The following is a 23,766-nucleotide window of genomic DNA, read 5'->3' as shown; positions in this document are numbered from 1 at the left end:
AAGAACTTTGAAACAGATTTTATTAGTACTTTACACATATTGTTTCATATTTTTTATTTATAATTATTAAATTATTTATTTTCTCGGTGAATGTAATTACTTTTCCGAGATTATCTGGCGTACCACCTCGTGCTGCTTCACGTACCACCAGTGGTACGCATACCACAGTTTGAGAACCACTGGACTATTCCATGAATTATTCTTTATTCTTTATTTTTCTCTCTTTATCTGTATAATTTCATGCTGAGGCCTTCATGCATTTAAAGGAGCCCTCCTACCTAGTGCTTATCTCAGATCTATCCAATTTGGAAAAGAACTAAGCTAAGTGAATTCTAGCAAAGACAATCCAACATGTTGTAATGTTTATGAATAAAATCCTCAGACAGACTGTCCGGGTAAGTCTACCAGTTATGTATCATTTCTATTTTAATACTGTGTTGGAGATGTAGTGTTAAGAATGATGTTATACCAATATCCTGAACACAAAGCTAAAGAACATTTGTACTGCATGTTTAAATCACATGTATTGATTTCTGTGTATTAAAGCTGTTTAATCTATATAATCAGTATTTAGATTTTGTTCTGTTATTATGTTAGTGATATTAAAAGTTCACTTTTACAATCAGATACGTTTTAAGATTATTTTGTGTAATAAAACTCTTCCCACACTAAGAGCAATGCTATGGTTTCTCTCCAGTGTGAATGCGCTGGTGTCTTTTGAGAGTACTCTGATGATTAAAACTCCTTCCACTCTGTGAGCACTGATATGGTTTCTCTCCAATGTGAATGCGCTGGTGTCTTTTCAGATCACTCTGTCCATTGAAACTCTTTTCACACTGTGAGCACTGATACGGTTTCTCTTCAGTGTGAATGCGCTGGTGTATTTTGAGATCACTCTGTGTATTAAAACTTTTCACACACTGTGAGCACTGATACGGTTTTTCTCCAGTGTGAATGCGCTGGTGTCTTTTAAAATGACTCAGTTGATTAAAACTCTTCCCACACTGTAAGCACTGATATGGTTTCTCTCCAGTGTGAATGCGCTGGTGTCTTTTAAAATGACTCTGTTCATTAAAACTCTTCCCACACTGTAAGCACTGATATGGTTTCTCTCCAGTGTGAATGCGCTGGTGTCTTTTGAGAGTACTCTGATGATTAAAACTCTTTCCACACTGTGAGCACTGATATGATTTCTCTCCAGTGTGAATGCGCTGGTGTCTTTTGAGAGTACTCTGTCCATTGAAACTCTTCTCACACTGTGAGCACTGATATGGTTTCTCTCCAGTGTGAATGCGCTGGTGTCTTTTGAGAGTACTCTGATGATTAAAACTCTTTCCACACTGTGAGCACTGATATGGTTTCTCTCCAGTGTGAATGCGCTGGTGTATTTTGAGATTACTCTGTTGATTAAAACTCTTCTCACACTGTGAGCACTGATACGGTTTCTCTTCAGTGTGAATGTGCTGGTGTATTTTGAGATTACTCTGTTGATTAAAACTCTTCTCACACTGTAAGCACTGATATGGTTTTTCTCTAGTGTGAATGCGCTGGTGTCTTTTAAAATGACTCTGTTGATTAAAATTCTTCCCACACTGTGAGCACTGATATGGTTTCTCTCCAGTGTGAATGCGCTGGTGTATTTTGAGAGTACCCCGGGTACTGAAGCTCTTCCCACACTGTGAGCAGACGTTTCCTTCTCTCTGTGTGTGACTGAGAGACGTGTTAATGCTGACAGTACCAGAGGACGTTTGCTGATTACTGGAGCTTCTGGTGGGCGTCAGATCCTCATGTTCAGTCTTAATCTTCACCAGACTCTCATATTTAACATGGTTGCAGCTCTTGATGTGATTGTGGAGCTGATTTTGGGTTGTAGAGGAACGTGGACACGAGGAGCAGCAGAAATCCTTGTTCAGTTCTGAAGCAGAAAATAATCAAATACATTTATAACATTATAAATAATAAAATACATTTATAACATTATAAATAATCAGATACATTTATAACATTATAAATAATCAAATACATTTATAACATTATAAATCATCAAATACATTTATAACATTATAAATAATCAGATACATTTATAACATAAATAATCAAACACATTTATAACATTATAAATAATCAAATACATTTATAACATTATAAATAATCAGATACATTTATAACATAAATAATCAAACACATTTATAACATTATAAATAATCAAATACATTTATAACATTATAAATCATCAAATACATTTATAACATTATAAATAATCAGATACATTTATAACATTATAAATCATCAAATACATTTATAACATAAATAATCAAACACATTTATAACATTATAAAAAAATAAATACATTTATAACATTGTAAATCATCAAATACATTTATAACATTATAAATAATCAAATACATTTATAACATTATAAATAATAAAATACATTTATAACATTATAAATAATCAAATACATTTATAACATTATAAATCATCAAATACATTTATAACATTATAAATAATCAAATACATTTATAACATTATAAATAATAAAATACATTTATAACATTATAAATAATCAAATACATTTATAACATTATAAATCATCAAATACATTTATAACATTATAAATAATCAAATACATTTATAACATTATAAATCATCAAATACATTTATAACATTATAAATAATCAAATACATTTATAACATTATAAATAATAAAATACATTTATAACATTATAAATAATCAAATACATTTATAACATTATAAATCATCAAATACATTTATAACATTATAAATAATCAAATACATTTATAACATTATAAATAATAAAATACATTTATAACATTATAAATAATCAAATACATTTATAACATTATAAATAATCCAATACATTTATAACATTATAAATAAGCAAATACGTTTATAACATTATAAATAATCAAATATATTTATAACATTATAAATAATCAAATACATTTATAACATTATAAATAATCAAATATATTTATAACATTATAAATAATCAAATACATTTATAACATTATAAATAATCAAATACATTTATAACATTATAAATAATCAAATACGTTTATAACATTATAAAAAATCAAATACATTTATAACATTATAAATAATAAATACATTTATAACATTATAAATAATCTAATACATTTATAACATTATAAATAATAAAATACATTTATAACATTATAAATAATCAAATACATTTATAACATTATAAATAATAAATACATTTATAACATTATAAATAATCAAATACATTTATAACATAATAAATAATAAAGATTGTTTGTAAATGTTAAACTGAGATCTGATGCTAAAGTCCTGTAACGTGATTCATCCTGCATTCATCATTTCCTGCTCACACTGATCTGCATGAGCACAATACAAGCTTTCACTGTATGATGCTTCATCCCAGCTGCTAACGGCACAGCTGCTTTTACGGTACCCAGTTTTATATAGAATGTATTATGCAATTTGTTATGAACAATGCATATACTGTATGTTTCAGGCAGAGCAGGCCTACTGGTCATTAATCTTTTGTTATTGTTATGCTCAATAAGCAAGGTCAGGTAAATAAAGATGTTGTCTGAAATAAGTTAAATCTGGTTTTGTGTGTATTGCACATTCAAACATTAATAATATTCCATAACTGGTTAAAAATGTTTTATTTTGTGTAAGTGTATATAATGACAAATAATTTAAGGGAACTGATGAAAAAGCATTTACATTTTACACCCTTTATATGTATTTTAGGGCGGCACGGTGGCTAAGTGGGTAGCGCTGTCGCCTCACAGCAAGAAGGTCCTGGGTTTGATCCCCAGGTGGGGCGGTCCGGGCGCATCGACTGTATATTTAGTCGACTAAAGTCTTATGATAATTAGCCGACTAAAACTAGACTAAAACTAAAACAATTCAGATGACTAAATTACGACTAAAACTAAATGACATTTTAGTCAAAAGATTATGACTAAAACTAAATCAAAATTTGCTGTCAAAATTAACACTGCACTTAAGTTAGAACTAACAGACACGTACTTCTATACTATCTGTCAAAAAGGACGATCTATAAACCTTTGTTCAAACAGGGTTTTAGCAGATTTAATAATAATAATAATAACAATACAAACCCAAATAAAAAAAAAAACAATACTTGGGACAGTATGGAAAATAATAAAACAGAGTTTCTTACACTGACTTTGACTTTTATTTGATGTCAGACAGGATGAAGCTGAGATATTTCATCTTTTATCTGCTCAACTTCATTTCATTTATTAATAAACATCTATTCCTGCATTTCAGCTCTGCAACACGTTCTAAAAATAGTTCTTTATTGGGGACAGGTCAGGACTGCAGACAGGCCGGTCCATTACCCATACCCTCTTATTCCACAGCCACGCCTTTGTAATGTGTGCAGCAGGTGGATTTGCATCATCTTGTTAAAAAATGCTGGACATCCCTGGAAAAGACGACGTCTTGAAGGCAGAACATGTTGCTGATAACAGTCTGGATCCTTTTCATCTTTGGTCCGGATCACACGCTGTCCAGGACCATCAGCACAAAATCTCTCCAGGACCATCAGCACAAACAATCACGTATATATTAAATATATCAGCTTATATACTCGACTTTATTTATTCTCATTCATTACCCAATCATTCAGCCACTTGTATTCACCTGGCATTACTCTGTAATTATATACTAGTCTACACACTGTACAGTCAGCATGATCTGTTTAATATTCTTTACTTCTGTCTCCTCATTTCACTCACCTGCTCACTTATTGACTAAAATCTACAATCTGAACACTAGATCACAACAATATTCAAAATATAGTCTTACTGGGTTCATCTGTATCTTCAGGTTCTTCCTTCTTCACAGGCTTCATCTGGAAACCTCCACACTGTTGGTCCTCTGAGAAGAGCAGTTCCACAGAAGCAACAAGTTCTGGAGGGATTAAAGTGACTTCACCTGAAATTCATCAATATGAGAAGAAGAAACTCAACAACTGGAGGAAACTGAAGGTCGTGGGTTTGATTTTACAATCACAAATAAATCCTAGTTAGATTAAAACTCAAATCCAGACTGGAGTGTAGCAGCACAGGACAGTACAGTACAGTACAGGTTCTAATCCCACTATCCACTTTCTCTTATTACTTCTACTGATTAGTGACTCCAAAACTAACTGTACTGTACCACACTGTACTGTACCACACTGTACTGTACCATACTGTACCACACTGTACTGTACCATACTGTACTGTACCACACTGTACTGTTCCTCACTGTACTGTACTGTACCACACTGTACTGTACCACACTGTACTGTACCATACTGTTCTGTACCACACTGTACTGTATCATACTGTACTGTACCACACTGTACTGTACCATAATGTACCTCACTGTACTGTACCATACTGTACTGTACCATACTGTACTGTACCTCACTGTACTGTATCTGTACTGTACCATACTGTACTGTACCACACTGTACTGTACCATACTGTACTGTACCTGTACTGTACCTGTACTGTACCATACTGTACCTCACTGTACTGTACCATACTGTACTGTACCATACTGTACTGAACCACACTGTACTGTACCATACTGTACTGTACCATACTGTACTGTACCACACTGTACTGTACCATACTGTACTGTATCATACTGTACTGTACCACACTGTACTGTACCACACTGTACTGTACCATAATGTACCTCACTGTACTGTACCATACTGTACTGTACCATACTGTACTGTACCTCACTGTACTGTATCTGTACTGTACCATACTGTACTGTACCACACTGTACTGTACCATACTGTACTGTACCTGTACTGTACCATACTGTACCTCACTGTACTGTACCATACTGTACTGTACCATACTGTACTGAACCACACTGTACTGTACCATACTGTACTGTACCATACTGTACCACACTGTACTGTACCATACTGTACCTCACTGTACTGTACCACACTGTACTGTACCATACTGTACCACACTGTACTGTACCTCACTGTACTGTACCACACTGTACTGAACCACACTGTACTGTACCACACTGTACTGTACCATACTATACTGTACCATACTGTACCTCACTGTACTGTACCATACTGTACTGTACCTCACTGTACTGTACCATACTGTACTGTACCATACTGTACTGTACCATACTGTACTGTACTGTACTGTACCTGTACTGTACCACACTATACTGTACCTCAATGTACTGTACCATACTGTACTGTACCGTACTGTACTATACTGTACTGTACCATACTGTACTGTACCTCACTGTACTGTACCTCACTTTACTGTACCATACTGTACTGTACCATACTATACTGTACCGTACTGTACTATACTGTACTGTACCATACTGTACTGTACCTCACTGTACTGTACCTCACTTTACTGTACCATACTGTACTGTACCATACTATACTGTACCATACTGTACTATACCTGTACTGTACCACACTGTACTGTACCTCACTGTACTGTACCATACTGTACCATACTGTACTGTACCACACTGCACTGTATCATGCTTCATGTTTACTTACAGAAGAAATCATCATCATCTTCATCATCCTCCTTTTGTATTATTTTCTTCTGAAATCCGTCATGTTGTAGATCCACAGGGGTGACGTCTCCCTCTTCTGCTGACTGCATTATTAAAGCTCTAATAGATAGACAGACAGAAAGACAGACAGATAGATGTGCTGTATTTATATTTAAAGGAAAATTATTTAGACTGTTGTAACTGGCTGTTGTTATTGTTATGAACTGAAGCTGGTCTGTACACAACAAAAATGACACTTTGCTTAAGTTTGCCATCACATTATTTCAAATTCCTACAGTAAAATGATCTAAAAATCACAAGATTAGTACTCGAGTAAGTGTTCTTCATGATCATAGGGGTGACATTTAATAACAATTTGATTTGCTTATATTATTGCTCTTCAAAATGTGGTATTAACACAACCGAATACACTTCACATGAGTTTGAGATCCGATCACAACAAATTCCTACAGTAAAAATGTCTGAAATGTATTTCATTAATAAAATAAATCTTGATTTGAGTGGATTTTGTGCATCAGAACACGGTAATTAATGTTTAATAAACTGTAAACAGCAGTTTTACCCTCAACACTTCGGGTACCGTAATACATGGTTTAGACACGCAGTAAACAATTAAAGACGCTCGCTTACACTTTTCACCTGACTGTGACTATAAAACTCTACAAACCACCTGTAAACAAAGTTCCACTATAAACAAAGTTTAAAAATATCACGTGTTTATATAAAAATGTGAGATTTCATCATGAAGAAACTCAATCAGTTCCGCTCAATTGATTCACTTTGCTGGGTCGGTTCAAATGAATCGGTTCATCAGTACTGAATCATGTGTGATGCTAACAGTTAGCGGAGCAGCTAATAGTTTGTGTGTTTAAATGAAAGCAGAGATAAAGCTCCTCAAATCCTCACAGTGATGTTTTATTATGAACTCTAGTTTATTATGAATTAGAATGTAGTTATAATGAAATATAAGGGTTATAATTAAATACATATTTTACTTACAGATGAGTCTACAGTACAAACACAGCAGCTTCTTGTTCTTCTTATGATGGTTAATGGTGGATAGCAGAACAACTTAAGACGCAGCAGCGTCACCAACTGGACTGGAGTTGAACAGCAGCCCAGCAGTAATAAACCTCCATTAGCCCTGTATCTCTCAGTTAGATTTAGAGAGAACTACAGTGTGCAGTGTTGGGGGTAACACGGTACAAAGTAACACATTACAGTAATGTCATTACTTTTTTCTGTAACGGCATCGTGGGGCGTTGTCGTCTGCACGCTTGGCATCGGCTGAACTTACTCGTGTGTTTCAAAGTGATCTTGAGGTTACATTAAAAGTTGTGACACTAAGCTCTGTTTTTGAGGGAGTGTGTGTGTGTGTGTGTGTGTGTGTGTGTGTGTGTGTGTGTGTTTTCTTTAGGTTAAGTGTGTTTCTTTATTTTATATTTTTCTCTGTTATTACTCTCATCCATTTCGTTCTTTTCTTTAAAGATTTGCTTAGAGCTGGATTTCTCTTTGTTGTTGTTTTCATTGTTATTTAGAAATTTTATAAATAAATGGTGTGTTTTGGAAAGATTGTTTCCTCCTTATTATTTCATTATTGTAGTAGTATTATGTTACATCCCTGTCACCCATAGATCACTTTGGGATGTAACACATGTTAATGCTTTTTCATTGTGAATCCACTATGAGGGTTTGTGTTGTGCATTTGTGTTTGAATACACTGCTGCAGGGTTTACAGTGTTCAGTATTTGTTTTGATGTGAAACTGGTTTATGGGAACTAAGTTTATGGTAAAGTTTGTGCAAGTTCTTCAAGTTTTACAAAGCAAACTGACTAAAGCCATTTAGTACAACATTTCTGACTCTGCCTTTTTGTCTTTGCAAATATGAATTTTTACATTTATTTTATTATTATATTTGTATTAATAGATGTACACTTAACATTTCTATGATACATTTGAATGGAGTTAATTTTTATAAAGCAAGTTAACTATGGTACCATGGACTTAACTATGGTACCATGAACATAATGAAATTGCTTCAGAGTTACATAATATCTTTAAATAATGGCAATAAAAATGTAGCTGGCATTACAATTTGTTACATGATGAAACTTGATATCAATAACTTGATTTTAAAGTAATGAGAAATAATATCTTGCATTAACATGATTAATTTAAATAGTTTAAATGTGTGAAATATTTTGGCTATATTCTGATCATGTGGGAGTGATGTTCACATTAAAATCAAGTAAATTCAAAAGATTGTTTTTTTAGTGTATAATTGATTTTTTTATTAAATGTGAACACTTCTGTAATTTGAATTATAATTTTTAACAGTGTTAATAATAATAATAATAATAATAATAATAATAAGTAGTAGTAGTAGTAGTAATCATATAAAAGGTAAAAAAACAATGCAAATCAAGCACACCTATCAGCAGAAGTTGAGTGAAGTCAGCAGATAACTCTAGTAGTGTTAAGTTAGTAACATCTGATCTGCATTACAGTTAAAACTCAGCTCACATTTAAACAGCAGCTTTGTGACGTCACAGTAAGGTGTTCTATAAAGCGGGGAGTAAGAGGGGTGAAGGATCAGTTTTGTTGAGACCCCCCGCAGTGTTCACTGTGTTTTCTTTCTCTCTCTTAAAACTACACTGTAAAAAATGAATCAGTGGTCCAGTAGATTTTATACAAATGTTTTGTGTTAAATTTATTTAATGGAATTGAGTTCTTGAATTTTTGGCTATTATTTGAGTTAATTTTACTTAAAAAATGCTATAAAATCTACTTATTTTATTCGTGTGAAAGCTCCGATCAGTTGGACGGATTCGTGGTGTTATTCTGTGGGGACAAAAGTGGTTGTCCAGAGTTGTTTTTGGATAGGCAGAGAAATGGACCAGAGAGGCTAAACTAGAACTACAAGACTGTGTTGAACACACGGATTGGTCTGTTTTTAAAACTGCAGCTGCAAACCTGGACGAACTGACGGACACTAACATCTTACATCAGTTTCTGTGAAGAGGTGCAAACTAAAACTTTCTGCACAAACACTTATTTTTTTATTATTGTTGTTATATTTTTGATTATTTGTTGTCGTGTTTGTTGATATTTAAATCATTTCTTTTTTGAAAACTGTTTACAGGTTAAAGTATAAAAGCATAAACACCACCATCTATAAATGAATGAATTGCTTTGGTCCTCCACTTGAGACTTTTATGTAAACAGACACAACAACAAATAAATAAATAAAAATAAAGACAGTAATAATAAATAAATAAATAAATAATAACAATAATGTCACAAATCTATACCACATCTACAAGATGTAACTTATTTCTAGCACCACTAGATGGGGATGATGTCTGGACATAATTTTGAACTTCATTTTTAAAGTCACTAAAATGCTAAATATCCTAATTTGGTTTTTAGTACAGTTATTAATAAATGCAATTCAGGGAAACATTTACATTTTTAAAGCAGGAAAACAAAGTTTTTCGTTAAGCGTTTTAAAGTTATATTGACCAAAGAATTACCTTTTGTACAGCCAGGATGGATAAGTGTTTTACTCAGAATGAGTAGACTCAGAAGTGTCAGCTGGTCTTTTTCTTCACGTATTGCTTTGATGATGAAGAAAAAAAGAAAATGTTCGGCTCCTTTGGCAGGAGGTTGAAGTAAAGATGTGTGAGGAAAAGCTTCCAGCACCTGGTATTCCCAGGCGGTCTCCCATCCAAGTACTAACCAGGCCCGACCCTGCTTAGCTTCCGAGATCGGACGAGATCAGATGTTCTCAGGGGTGATGTTGCCATAAGCGAGAGACATTACAAATAGTTTCTCTTTTAAAGACGTCCATCATTCAGCCTTTCACTTCAGTATTTTTTTTTTCTCTATTCTACACGCCCCATTTTAAAAAGCGTCTCATAGTTCCTATGTACCAGAAAAGTCGTCATTTCATGCCTGCAACATCTTACAAAAACACTTGGGACGATGGAACCTTTATAAACTAATCAAGCTCGTCATATTTAAGACGCTGTTTACTTAAACAAAAGTCTCAAGTGGAGGACCAAAGCAATTCATTCATTTATAGACGGTGGTGTTTATGCTGTTACGCTTTAACCTATAAACAGTTTTACAGGAAAAGAAATGATGTCTAAAATAACAAAAAACACGACAATAAATAATCTAAACCTGCTGAAGTGAAAGGCTGAATGATAGACGACTATAAAAAGGAAACTATTTGCAGCGTCTCTCGCTTACGGCCACACCACCCTGAGAACGCCCGATCTCGTCCGATCTCGGAAGCTAAGCAGGGTCGGGCCTGGTTAGTACTTGGATGGGAGACCGCCTGGGAATACCAGGTGCTGGAAGAAGCTTTTCCTCACACATCTTTACTTCAACCTCCTGCTAAAGGAGCCGAAAAGTTTCTTTTTTTCTTCATCATCAAAGCAATACGTGAAGAAAAAGGCCAGCTGACACTTTCATTCTGAGTAAAACACTTATCCATCCTGGCTGTACAAAAGGAAATTATTTTGTCAATATAACTTTAAAAAGCTTAACGAATAACTTTATTTTCCTGCTTTAAAAATGTAACCGTTTCCCTGAATTGCATTTATTAATAACTATACTGAAAAACCAAATTAGGATCTTTAGCATTTTAGTGACTTTAAAAATGAAGTTCAAAATTATGTCCAGACATCATCCCCATCTAGTGGTGCTAGAAATAAGTTACATCTTGTAGATGTGGTATAGATTTGTGACATTATTGTTATTATTTATTTATTTATTATTACTGTCTTTTTAATTATTTGTTGTTGTGTCTGTTTACATAAAAGTCTCAAGTGGAGGACCAACGCAATACATTCATTTATAGACGGTGGTGTTTATGCTTTTATACTTTAACCTATAAACAGTTTTCGAAAAAGAAATGATTTAAATATCAACAAACACGACAACAACAATAAAAAATAAGTGAATAATACATTGCTCACAAAAATTAAGGGATATTTCAAAATGAATATGAAGCAATAAAAAAAGAATCATCATTTTTTTTATTAAACAAGAACATCAACAAAGCAAACGACAAGTCAAAGAAAGTTGTTTGATTATGCAATTGAGATGCAAACTCAATTATCGTGATTGAGTAGCAAGTGACATATTGGTGGGGGTGAACCAGATTGTCCAGCAGTTCTTGTGGGATCCTCTGCCACTCTCGCTCCAGGGCAACTTCCAGCTCAAGACGTGTTGTGGGAGGCATTGGACGGTTTGCCAGACATAAAATACACTTCCTCTACTGGTGGGTTGCAACACATGACTGGTGGTACCATCTGTCACATCCATCACAGGCAATCTCAATGATCATACAGTCCTTCAATTGATCAATAAAAAGTCACACAATAGTTTTATGGTTACTTTAGACTTCTCAATTACAAGTGTAGCTATAATAGATAGATCACTTTATTAATCCCAGAGGGAAAGTCAAGGACATATGTAATAGCATGGTGCAATGAAAAAGCCAATAAAATTAAGGCATTATTTTTATTTCTTTGGTACTACCAGTCATGTGTTGCAACCCACCAGTAGAGGAAGTGTATTGTATGTACTGAAGATTAGACCAAGTTTAACTGGGACGTTATTTCTAAAAAGTTTGCTTGTTGCTGTATTTTATTTTATGTTGCTCTTTTAGTTTATTTAAAAAGTAGATAGTAAATTAATCATTCATTTCTGTTTAGTAACTGCTTTATCCTGGTCATGGCCGTGGAGGATCCAGAACTGTTCCTGGGGAAACTGGACGTATGGCAGGAGTGCACTATGGATGTGATGCTAGTCAATCCCAGGGCACATCCCAGATTTTATTTTATTTCGTTTTAAAAAATATATATTTTTCTTAAGCTATAAATATGTATTTACGTTTTAATTTGCATTGAGGTGGACTTCTTTATTATATATTTGCATAATTGTAATATATGCATAATTTAGTTTAACACTAATTTCTAATACAGATATTTGTTTTTAAAATGTGTGTGTGCCTGTAGTTTGCATTAAAAAAAAAAAAAAGAATCATCACACAGTAATATACTATACATGTGGGGAACCATATTCCCCTTCTCCAGGTAAATGAGTTCCCCCCCTGTGTTGTTAGTGTAATGGACTGATTTATAGGTTAAACTTGTTCTACATAATAACAACAGGTAAATACATCACCAGCATCACTGTAGTGTTTTATAATTACACACACAGTGATATACATGTGGGGAACCATTTTTTCCAGGTCTCCAGGTAAATGTGTTTCCCCCCCCCCTTGTTCTACATACTGTTTGTTAATTTTTAAATCACATGGATGCAGTTTGTGAAGTTTAAATGAACGAGAGATCACCATGAATGAAACTATTCTTGAAAGTAAATGGTAGTGCAGCGGAGATGAGTAACCTTACATAATAACAGACTACTTATTGTCCTGTACGATATAGTTTATTTGTATCTGCACCAAAACTTTATCTTGTGCGACAAAACGAGAATAAACAAACTAGTGTGTGAATACTATTTTTTCACACACTAGTGTTCTACTATATGTTCTGTATTAGGATTTATTTACAAAAAAATCTGACACGTTCATTCTAGTTGATTGACAGCAAGGCTGAAGACAGCAGTGTGAAAACCTCGGGGTGGAGCAATAAAACCTCTGACAGTAGTTCATTCAATACTTTAAAGTATGTATTTAATCACAAACTACCTAACATACAACATGAAATGTGAAAAGAACATACCGCTATAAATACATATTCCAAATAAACCGACGCTCAACGAAGCGACTGAAAAAAACGTCGTGATTTTTGCACATGCGCGTTAAAGGGGAAACAGGGGGAACTGAATTCTCCGTAACACCGGCACCGTACGGCACCTCATGCGGTCTTTCCCAATCCGCTCCCTCCTCACTAACACTCCACTACAGAGGGACCCTCCACGTGAACGCGCAAACGGAGGCGGAGTGGAGAGGGGGAGTGAGTAGGGAGCGGATTGAGATTGGGGAGTTGCTCCCTGACTGTACTTCATGTTTACATTCCGTTTCTGCTCTCCACGCTAGCCTGCAAAATGATGACAGCAAAAATTAAGTTTATGTTCTCAGATTGAGCTCCCTGATGTGTGTCTCATGAATTAGTGTATATTATTATTAGGGCTGTCGTTAATCGCGGTAATTAACGCGATTAAGGCGTTAAATTTTTAATCGCGATTAAAAAAAAAATAATCGTGATAATTTTTAATCACAATATTTTTATTGAGCTGTTGGTGTCACATAAATTTGCGTTTCTGTGGCAATTTGCGTTCCTTAAAAGTGCATGAAGCAGAACTCTGATGAACAGAACTTCTGATAGCTTCCCTACACACTCGCTCCTATAGTACACTTAACATTCTTAAAAATAGTTCTTGTGTGAATTACAAGGGCAGGAAAAACTACGGCAGATACAGAAGGTGCACCGGGGCCCATGGCAGGGGGGCCTCCACAACATTAACCTCTCACCTCACTACCATTGGCTGCACTCGCCATGGTCCTTATTATTATATTACAATATTTTAGTTAAGTAAAATTAAAATGACTAAAACTGTGCATTCAAAATACCAGAAATAGTCAGAAATTTGAATTTGAAGTGTAACTTCTGAGTGAGTACTTTTAAGTTAACTATGTTTTCTCTAACAAGTTTAGCTACAGATGAATGCAAAACTTTTTTCCAGCTTCAGATAAAACTTCATTCAGCTAACCATCTGTGTGTTATCGAGTTTTAACTTTGCTCTCAACACTGGGTTAAAGTAGTTTTCTCAATGCATTAAAATGAGAAAAGTTTTTATTAGCTAGCTAACTTAGCTCAGCCAACAGAGATTTTTGCAAAGTTACAAAAAAGGCTGAAAAATGAACCACCTAACTAGCTCAGTTAACAAAATGGCAAGCCTGAAGAACAGTTCAACCTATTTTCAAATGAGAAAAGTGAGACGTTGCAATAAATCAAACTACAAGACTCATCACAGCATCTCTCACATAATGTTGATTTAAAGTAAGTATAATAACGACATGCATTCCGACACATTCTAACACACTAATTCTAAGTTTACAGTAATAAACTGTGGTAACTATACAGATTAATAGAACAGAATTACTTACCTTAGTTAATTTGCTCACAAACTGTGCAATCTGGATTCCGTTGTGGAGGTTCTTCAGAAGGTGTATTTAAAAAAATAAATACACGCACGCGTGCAGACTGGAAGTGCTTGTAAATTGAAAGCAACTTATTTATATAACTTATTATTTTTATATTCACACAAATGAAATAAATAGATTTTATAGCATTTTTAATAAGTAAAATTTACTCAAATAATAGCCATAAATTCAAGAACTCAATTCCATTAAATAGATTTAACACAAAACATTTGTAAAAAATCTACTGGACCACTGATTCATTTTTTACAGTGTATGCAATTTGTTGAGGGGGCCCAACATTTTTTTTTTGCACTGGGGCCCATGAGCTCCCAGTTACACCACTGGTGTTGCATCTAGAAATGGTTCATATTATGAGCGCCTGTTTTCAGTGGCAGGGTTATGAACAGGTAAAGATCCTCACTTTTACCAGTTCATATGAACAGACTCATTTTAAATAACTGGCTGAAAGATGGTAACTGTCAACATCTACATTTCAGCAGCAGTATTACACACATTTTGCACTTACGGCTGCTATTATGTGGACTGTTACAGTTTTTGTGGACAGTTGGTTGTTCAACAGTATTTGAAAAACATTTTTAAATGGTATCTTTTGTTGAGTTTTTTTGCACAATACTTACTCTGACCTTTTGGAATCCTGCACCTAAAAAATGACCCAAAGTATAAAAAAAAACTAAAACTAATAATAGAACTAATAAAAACTAAAAACTAAACTAAAACTAAACATTAAAAAAAATAATAAAAACTGAAAAGAACTAGCAAACCCACTATAAAAACTTATTAAAACTAATTAAATGAAAACGAAAATTAAATTAAACGAAATAAAACTAAACTATAATGAAAAATCCAAAACTATTATAACCTTGATTCCTACATGTAATACATTAATGAATTCATTATAAATATGCACAAGTTCATTTTGTCTAATGTAAGTGCTGGAGAAGGTACAGAATGTAGTCGAGTTAAAGTAGAGATATCCAAGGTAAAATATTACTCCAGTAAAAAAAAAAAAAAAAACGTTACAACGGTTCCCTACGGGAGTGTCACCACTCTGTTCTCTCTACCGCTCTGGATACACTTAAAACATCGTCTCGTTATTATTGTTAGGATTGAAGTTTTGTTTAAGCGGCTCCATTTATATGCATTATGACATTTCAAAGTCAGACACATCTTGGTTAAAGTGAAAGTGATCTTAGCTGTGTATCAATAAAATCCAAATAAGTGAAATAAGACACTGTATGTGTCTGTGTCAGCTGTGTTAAAGACATTTCTAAGTTAAACATTAAAAAGTGCATCTTTATAAAAGAGATGTATCAGATAAATAACTAAAATAGACTTGAATCTGTTTTGTGAGTGTTAGAAAGATCAGTAGAATGTGAATGTTGGAGCCATGTGTTGTTTTAGAAATGTGTCAGTATATGTGAACTTAAAGCTGACACGGGGATGTTCTGTAGATCTTACAGCACAAATATGTAGATTTAACTGAAATGAATGTCATTATTATTCTAAATTTTTATGTTTTTTTTCTTCAATTTCTGCTACATGACAGTTAAGCACCCTGGACTCGATCTAGTCCTGCTTGGTAGCTGTGTTTTACTTCGCACTAAACAGAGTTACAGAACAAAAACATGCCAGTAAAGAAGAGGGAGAAGTAAACTGCAGTAAATTGCAGCGGTGGTTAAAATATAACGCTACTAATGCAAAAAAAAAGAAAAAAAGAAGAAGAATCAGTAATTATTATTCAGAATAATGTATCAATATCAATAATAAAATATTATTTTAGGGGTAATTACAGGCATCTTAGAATTCAATTCTTGATATCAAAAATTCAATTCTTGATATCAAGAATTGTATTTTTTGATATCAAGAATTGCATTTTTGATATCAAGAATTACATTTTTACTAGTTAAAATTGCATTCAAATGAGTCTGTTTAAATGTATCCAATATTAGCTCATTGTCACTGCATGTGGGAGTGTCTCCAAATATTCAGGGTTGCCAAGTCTGCAATGAAATGTGAGTTTGATAAATGACAGTGATAAATAAAATGACAATTGAGTATATTAAATTGAATACATTTTTTTAATGTTTGCTTAGAGTGTTTAGCTAGTCCCAAAGTAGCTAATATTTTTTAGTTTTGGTTATTGTAGCGCATTTGTTGTTGCCATCTGTAAGACGACTTACATCGGTGTCTGGCAACCATACTCCCATTACACTGACCATAGACCTGGCATTACACACATCTGACAGTGATTTTCGTCTCTTACACTGTATATAAATCACTGTCATGTGAAACACTGAGAATCAGAAGCTTTGACTTAAGGAGACATTGCAAGTGATTGGAAATCAAATGTAATTATTGAAAAATCTATTTAGATCTGTTTTTTCCCCTAAAATAATCATCATCAATAGAGAAATCAAATAAATGTGTATTTATTTAGTAGACCGTTCAGTCTCTGGTTTCCAAATGCCATCTACTGGACTGTTGAACATTGTAAGTTGGTCCAGAGAAACTCCATTAGAAAGTTGTTCATTAGTGTAGTTGACTTTGTAAAGTGTAGATGTGTCAGAGTTGCAATAATAAAGTGATGTTACATTTTACAGCTTTCATACACGTCATTACATACTTTATTAAGACGTCTGCGTTAAAAAAGAAATGTGGTTTAATACTGTAACAGTATGTGTTTATGTATGGAACGTATGACGGTTTTATGTTTCAGTGCGTAACAGTTAGAGCGACGCACACACTTATGTATGCGGGGTTTTGTGTGTTTACACGTGATGGTTAAAGTTCGTTACTGTTGTACATTTAATAAATATAAAATAAGCTAGTACAAAGCTTTAACCGTCCATTCTGTTTATTGACACGATAGTCAAGAAAAGGAACAGAGTGAAACAAATACTGATATGTAGATTACGTGATAGAGTATAGATTTAAGGGTTAGATGTGTTTTCAGTCTGCAGTTTTTAAACATGTTTATTTTTTAATGTAAATGCTCGACTATGCTGCAAAATCTGTACAACCTTTACTATTTTGTTTACAATGGCTTGCAGTACATGTGGTTCATGATGTCTCTTTAAGAAAAGCACAACCCAAGTTAGCTCCGCCTTTAAATCCACATGCAAATCAACTCATTATCATTAGAACATGTAGTAATTCAATTCTTGATATCAAAAATTCAATTCCTGATATCAAAAATGTAATTCTTGATATCAAGAATTGTATTTTTTGATATCAAGAATTGAATTCTTGATATCAAAAATTAAATTTTTAACTAGTAAGAATTAAATTCTTGATATCAGAAATTGTATTCCTGATATCAAGAAAAGGAGGATTAAAAGCTAAAACGGCTTGCCATACACATTGGATTGGGCCAATATAGCCATAACTATATGTACATTAGCATACATACGCATGTGTATGAATATACTAAAGTACACATATATACATGTATATACGCTCAGTCCTTAGTGATCACCCGTTGCATATTCATAATAAATTCATTCATGTATTACATGTAGGAAACGATTATTAATTACCCATGAAATAAAACATGAATTAATGCTATTTCACTTTCATGATATTCAATTTTCATTACACTGTAATGTTTCTGGTACGATAGAGTGTTTATCAACAGGATCATCTCTTTATTAGTTACACGATTTGAGACACGCGTCAGCACTTAAAATTGTTTTCGGCTATTGTAGCCATGTTATCTCTATCACCGCGCTACACGGTTACGGTAGGTTTTTAGATTCAATATGTAATTAAACAAATACACAATTCACAAACTAACATCATTAAACACAACACCAAACAACATAAACAAACCCAATAAACATGTACAACAAAGAACTAACAGTTATTAACACCGCGGCCGCAAGTGTCTCTGGGTAACGCTCGCTCCGCCCCCCCCAATCCACAGTGGCGGACGCCACATTATTATGAATCCTCAGGAAAGTGAAGGGAGATTATAGTTTATGCAAAGAACAACTATTATGCTAAACTACTAAAACCTCTTTAATCTCTGTACTGTATATTGTCTCTACTACTTAATATCACCACATTATGTATTGTGTGCTAATATAATGTACTGTGTTAACAAGAACGACCTATTAACATCAATCTTCCACTTCATACACCAAATTGACATTAAAGCAGATGCAGTAAATGTAAGCGCAGTTGAAAATACCCTGAAATTGTACAAATGTTTATTATTTAGTGTTTAATATTTCATTCACTGCTGCCTGTCCCATATGAGAACATGACAGCGCGGCTCTATCTGGAACTATTGGAGGGGCACATGAACCACGTGACCGCGAGGCTGCGAGATCAAGGAGTGTCGCAACTCTCTCTACAGCTGAATTAAAAAAAAAAAAATTTAAGAGTACAGTGAAATTTGATTATGCGTGTTATTCTAAACTCACCACAAAGTAGCAAGTCAGGGCCCAAAAAATGTAATATATTAATAAATATATAAAAGAAGGTAAAGAATCCGGTATTATAAACACGGGAAGCTATCTAGATAAAGTGGGTATAATATATTCAGATATAATATTTAAAAAGAGGAAAATTCTCTTAACTTGATAAGATGGGTGGCTCTTAAAAGAACCGTTGGTTTGCCAGAGCGACTAAGACGCTTTACTTGGAGCTGGTGTACTTGGTGACGGCCTTGGTACCCTCGGACACCGCGTGCTTGGCCAGCTCACCGGGAAGCAGCAGGCGCACGGCGGTCTGGATCTCCCTGGAGGTAATGGTGGAGCGCTTGTTGTAGTGAGCCAGACGAGAGGACTCACCAGCGATACGCTCGAAAATGTCGTTGACGAAGGAGTTCATGATGCCCATAGCCTTGGAGGAGATCCCGGTATCAGGGTGGACCTGTTTCAGGACCTTGTACACGTAGATAGCGTAGCTCTCCTTCCTGGACTTTCTGCGCTTCTTGCCTCCTTTGCCGGCGGTCTTGGGGACGGTTTTCTTGGAGCCCTTCTTGGGCGCGGCCTTCGCTGGTTCAGGCATGATGTTGCTGTTTCTTCTAGAGCAAACTACAAGTGAATGTAGACGCTCTACACGCCCGCTTTATTAACCCTGCATGCTGAGTAAGTCAAGTTGGAACACGTAACTCTGATTGGTCCAACGTCCTGGGTTTCTATTGGACAGAGAACATACCGTTCCACGCCCCCTTCTGCCCCATTCAATAGAATCTGTTCTTTGTTGTCTGTTCCCGCTTAATCTGAGGTCGATACATGTTTTAAAACCGAATATAAAATAATCAATAGCAATATTTTGTTACATTTTATTAAATTGTATATAATTTCATTACAATTACAATTTCATTTTTTTGTTTGTTTAGTTTTTTAAGCGAAGCATTCGGGCACAATGTTTTACTGTATCTTACACAAAGATCGTGTTAATGATTGTAGTGTAACCTACAGTATGGCTGTACATTGGTAGTATGCAAACACGCCGTATGAAGGCTAAAACGAGAGATCGGATAGTAAACGTAATACTAAAACTACTAATGATAATTCCAAGCTTTTAGGGCTACATAAGTGAATGTGTTATTTTTTCTTAGAATGATGCTTTTGGGGCTAAACGAGTGATTTGCACATCCACGCATCAGTGAACGTATTACTACTATTAATAACAATATTAATAATAAAGCAGGAGAACTTTCTCTTTTGTAGATAATATGGGTGGCTCTTAAAAGAGCCGTTGTGTTAGCGTGGAGGTCTGAACGTTTAACCCCCGAATCCGTACAGGGTGCGTCCCTGGCGTTTCAGAGCGTACACCACGTCCATTGCGGTGACGGTCTTTCTCTTGGCGTGCTCGGTGTAGGTGACGGCATCACGGATGACGTTCTCAAGGAAAACCTTGAGCACACCGCGGGTCTCCTCGTAGATCAAGCCGGAAATACGCTTCACACCGCCACGGCGAGCCAAACGGCGGATGGCGGGTTTAGTAATACCCTGGATGTTATCACGGAGAACTTTGCGGTGACGCTTAGCGCCTCCTTTTCCAAGACCTTTGCCGCCTTTTCCTCTTCCGGACATCGTTACTGCTCTCGTCGAGATGAAGCGAGTCAATGCAGGACGAGCGTTCACAGGGAGCCTGTTATTTCCCTCTACCGGACCTAGTTGAAGACAATGGGGCGGAGTTAAGCAGCGACCGCCCACTGTAACCGCAGCTGCACGGAGTAGATCTCATGTAAAGCGCGTAACTTAGAACCTCCACTGTTTTATCCTCACAGTAAATCGGTCCACAATCGATGTGATGTATTCCACATGACATATTTTCCTGTAACTAATGTTTAATGTTAAAAAAATTTTTTTAAACATGTTGTGCCAGAAGAAAGAAATACAAACAAAGAAACAACCCTAAACCCTATGCAACCTTAAACCCTATTACAATTTACTATAATCGCCATGTTTGTCGCATTTTTTAATATTGTACAATTAGGTGGGACAAAAAGCCATTAGAGACATGACAATGTAGCCAAAAAAAAACATATTAGGAATACAGAAAGACGGTGTGGGAGAATACAGCAGTTTATAATAAAAAATTCATATTAGTTCAAATCAGTACAGTTGTAGTGAATATTGAATTTGAAACAAACAAATAGCTTTAGAAACTTTTCAGTGCTTGTGAAAGTAGCATTAGAGTCACGTTATGATAAAAACAAAGATCTAAAACACCTGCAGCAGTGTAGGAGGAGGTGTAGGGTAAAGAGAACATGAGGGTAAAATTGTGTTGGAATGTGTAATATATAAATGGACAACACCAATGTTTGTTGCTAGCTTTTGCAGATGTGTGAGTGTGTGTGTGTGTGTGTGTGTGTGTGTGAGAGAGTGTGCTGGATCTGCTAGAGAAGTTCTGTCAGACCTGGGCCCTGACAGTAAATCCTGATAAATCTAAAATCATGATCTTCCAAAAGAAAGCCAGATCTTAGGAGAGCAGGTACACTTTCAATCTAGGAGACACCGCCCTAGATCACACCCTTTCTTATGATTACCTGGGGCTCAAAATCAGCACCTCAGGAGGCTTCGGTCTGGCAGTGGAAGCACTGAAAGAGAAAGCCTGCAGAGCCCTCTATTCAATTAAAAACTAATTCATTAAGATTGACATCCCAATTGGAATCTGGTTAAAGATCTTTGACAGTATAATCCTGCCCATTGCGCTATACGGTAGTGAAGTATGGGGTCCACTCAGTCATCATGACTATACTAGATGGGACAAGCATCCCACTGAAGTCCTGCATGCAGAATTCTGCAGAATGATTTTACATGTACAAAAAAAAAAACCCAACCAATGCATGCAGGGATGAATTAGGTCGATACCCATTAATTATTAATATTGATAAAAGAGCCCTTAAATTCTGGATGCACCTAAAATCCAGTCCCACAACAAGCCTGCAGTTTCAGGCACTCCAATCCCAAGAGCTCTACCCTGAAAAGAGTCCCCTGTGTCAGCTAGTCCAGAGACTGACCAACACACTGACCCCTAACAACCCTAACTCTCTGACCAGCACTGCTTCCCAAACACCAATCAGGATCACCCAAATTATCAAACACCTCAAAAACACTTATCTGGAACATTGGACAACCAAATCCCAAAATAGACTAAACTGCTATCTGACCCTAAAACATGAATTCAACCTGGCCACGTATCTCCTTACTGTCCGAGATACAAAGCAGAGACACATTCTCACCAAATACAGACTGAGTGACCACAGCCTGGCCATCGAGAGAGGCAGGTTAAAAAAGCCCTGGATCCCCAGAGAGGAGAGACTGTGTGGTCACTGCAGGACAGGTGAGGTTGAGACAGAGGTGCACTTGCTTCTAAACTGCCCAAAATACACAACAATCAGAAACAAATATTATAATCAGTTAGAAAGAGAGGTGAGCGGCTTCAGATCGCCGACAGACAGCCAGAAACTGGCCACTATATTAGGAGAGGGACCATCAGCCTCCACTGCAGCCAAATATGTACATGAGTGTCACACACTCCGGGACAGTGAGTGAAACACCAGATAATACCCCCACCCATCCGCCGCACACGCACGCACACACGCACACACACACACACACACACATCACAAACCCACCAAACACACATCACACACACATCACACACACATCACACACACATCACACACACCCACCACACACACACAAAGTAATATTTTCTTTTTTTGTGTGTGAATAATTGTCTAATTACATAATGAATATTTTCTTACCATTTTTTTTTATATATATACACCTGTTTTTTTTTTTTGTAAATATTTATATATACTATATGTATGCTTTGACAATACAAATATAGAAATCTGTCATGTCAATAAAGCAAATTCAATTGAATTAAACTGAGAGAGAGAGAGAGAGAGAGAGAGTTTAAAAAAAAAGTAAAATAGGTGGATATTTACATTTTCAGCATACACCTTTATCCACAGCGACTTACATTACAGTATACAGTCTGAGCAATTGAGGGTTAAGAGCCTTGCTCAAGGGCCCAACAGTGATAACCTAGCAGTGGTCGGGCTTGAACCAGTGACCCTCTGGTCACTGGCCTAGTACCTTAACCACTAGGCTACAGCTGGCCTGCTGGATGTGTCACCTGGACTGCTAGAGCCATAGATGTTTTGTTAAAGTGGGTGTTAGGGTCATGAATGAGTAAATAACTAAATAAATACATAAACAATGAATACATGAAACAAATAAATACATAAAAAAATGTGTAAAGCAGTGTTTGGATTTGTCTGTGCTGAACAATGCTGATGCAAGTCTTTATAAGTGACATCTGTGTTAAAAATGTGTTTGTATATTTCACTGTATTGTGAGAAATGGGAAGTTATAAGTCATATTCTGCTAAAGCATAACGTTTCATAAACATATTTCAAAATCAGACACATCTTGATTAAAGTGAAAGTGATCTTAGCTGTGTATCAATAAAA

At 35.3% G+C, this 23,766-nt stretch overlaps 2 protein-coding genes, 2 long non-coding RNA genes, 1 other non-coding gene and 1 pseudogene across 5 annotated transcripts; 2 read left to right on the top strand and 4 right to left on the bottom strand.

The window, feature by feature from the left end:
* Window positions 1-439: 439 nt before the first annotated feature.
* LOC134328761 (zinc finger protein 501-like) lies at window positions 440-6,660 on the bottom strand. Its single transcript, XM_063009975.1, has 3 exons — window positions 6,597-6,660; window positions 4,856-4,984; window positions 440-1,915 (listed from the first exon to the last, which is right to left on the bottom strand). The coding sequence occupies exons 2-3, from the start codon at window positions 4,899-4,901 to the stop codon at window positions 681-683; spliced, it is 1,281 nt and encodes a 426-aa protein (XP_062866045.1). The 5' UTR covers window positions 4,902-4,984; window positions 6,597-6,660; the 3' UTR covers window positions 440-680.
* A 2,732-nt stretch (window positions 6,661-9,392) lies between these two features.
* LOC134329126 (uncharacterized) lies at window positions 9,393-12,509 on the top strand. The gene is made up of 2 exons (XR_010014782.1): window positions 9,393-9,638; window positions 12,343-12,509. It is a non-coding gene; the product is annotated as an uncharacterized LOC134329126 (long non-coding RNA).
* Window positions 10,307-10,426, bottom strand: LOC134329635 (5S ribosomal RNA; annotated as a pseudogene).
* Window positions 10,865-10,983, top strand: LOC134329731 (5S ribosomal RNA). The gene has a single exon (XR_010014952.1). It is a non-coding gene; the product is annotated as a 5S ribosomal RNA (ribosomal RNA).
* Window positions 11,648-13,524, bottom strand: LOC134329178 (uncharacterized). Its single transcript, XR_010014833.1, has 2 exons — window positions 13,378-13,524; window positions 11,648-11,978 (listed from the first exon to the last, which is right to left on the bottom strand). It is a non-coding gene; the product is annotated as an uncharacterized LOC134329178 (long non-coding RNA).
* A 5,936-nt stretch (window positions 13,525-19,460) lies between these two features.
* Window positions 19,461-19,835, bottom strand: LOC134329050 (histone H2B-like). The gene has a single exon (XM_063010296.1). It carries the CDS (start codon window positions 19,833-19,835, stop codon window positions 19,461-19,463), a length of 375 nt encoding a protein of 124 aa, XP_062866366.1.
* Window positions 19,836-23,766: the final 3,931 nt, after the last annotated feature.

This window comes from Trichomycterus rosablanca, chromosome 15 (assembly GCF_030014385.1).
Source record: "Trichomycterus rosablanca isolate fTriRos1 chromosome 15, fTriRos1.hap1, whole genome shotgun sequence".
Classification (NCBI taxonomy): Eukaryota; Metazoa; Chordata; class Actinopteri; order Siluriformes; family Trichomycteridae; genus Trichomycterus; species Trichomycterus rosablanca.
This window is presented reverse-complemented; position numbering and strand designations above follow the sequence as displayed.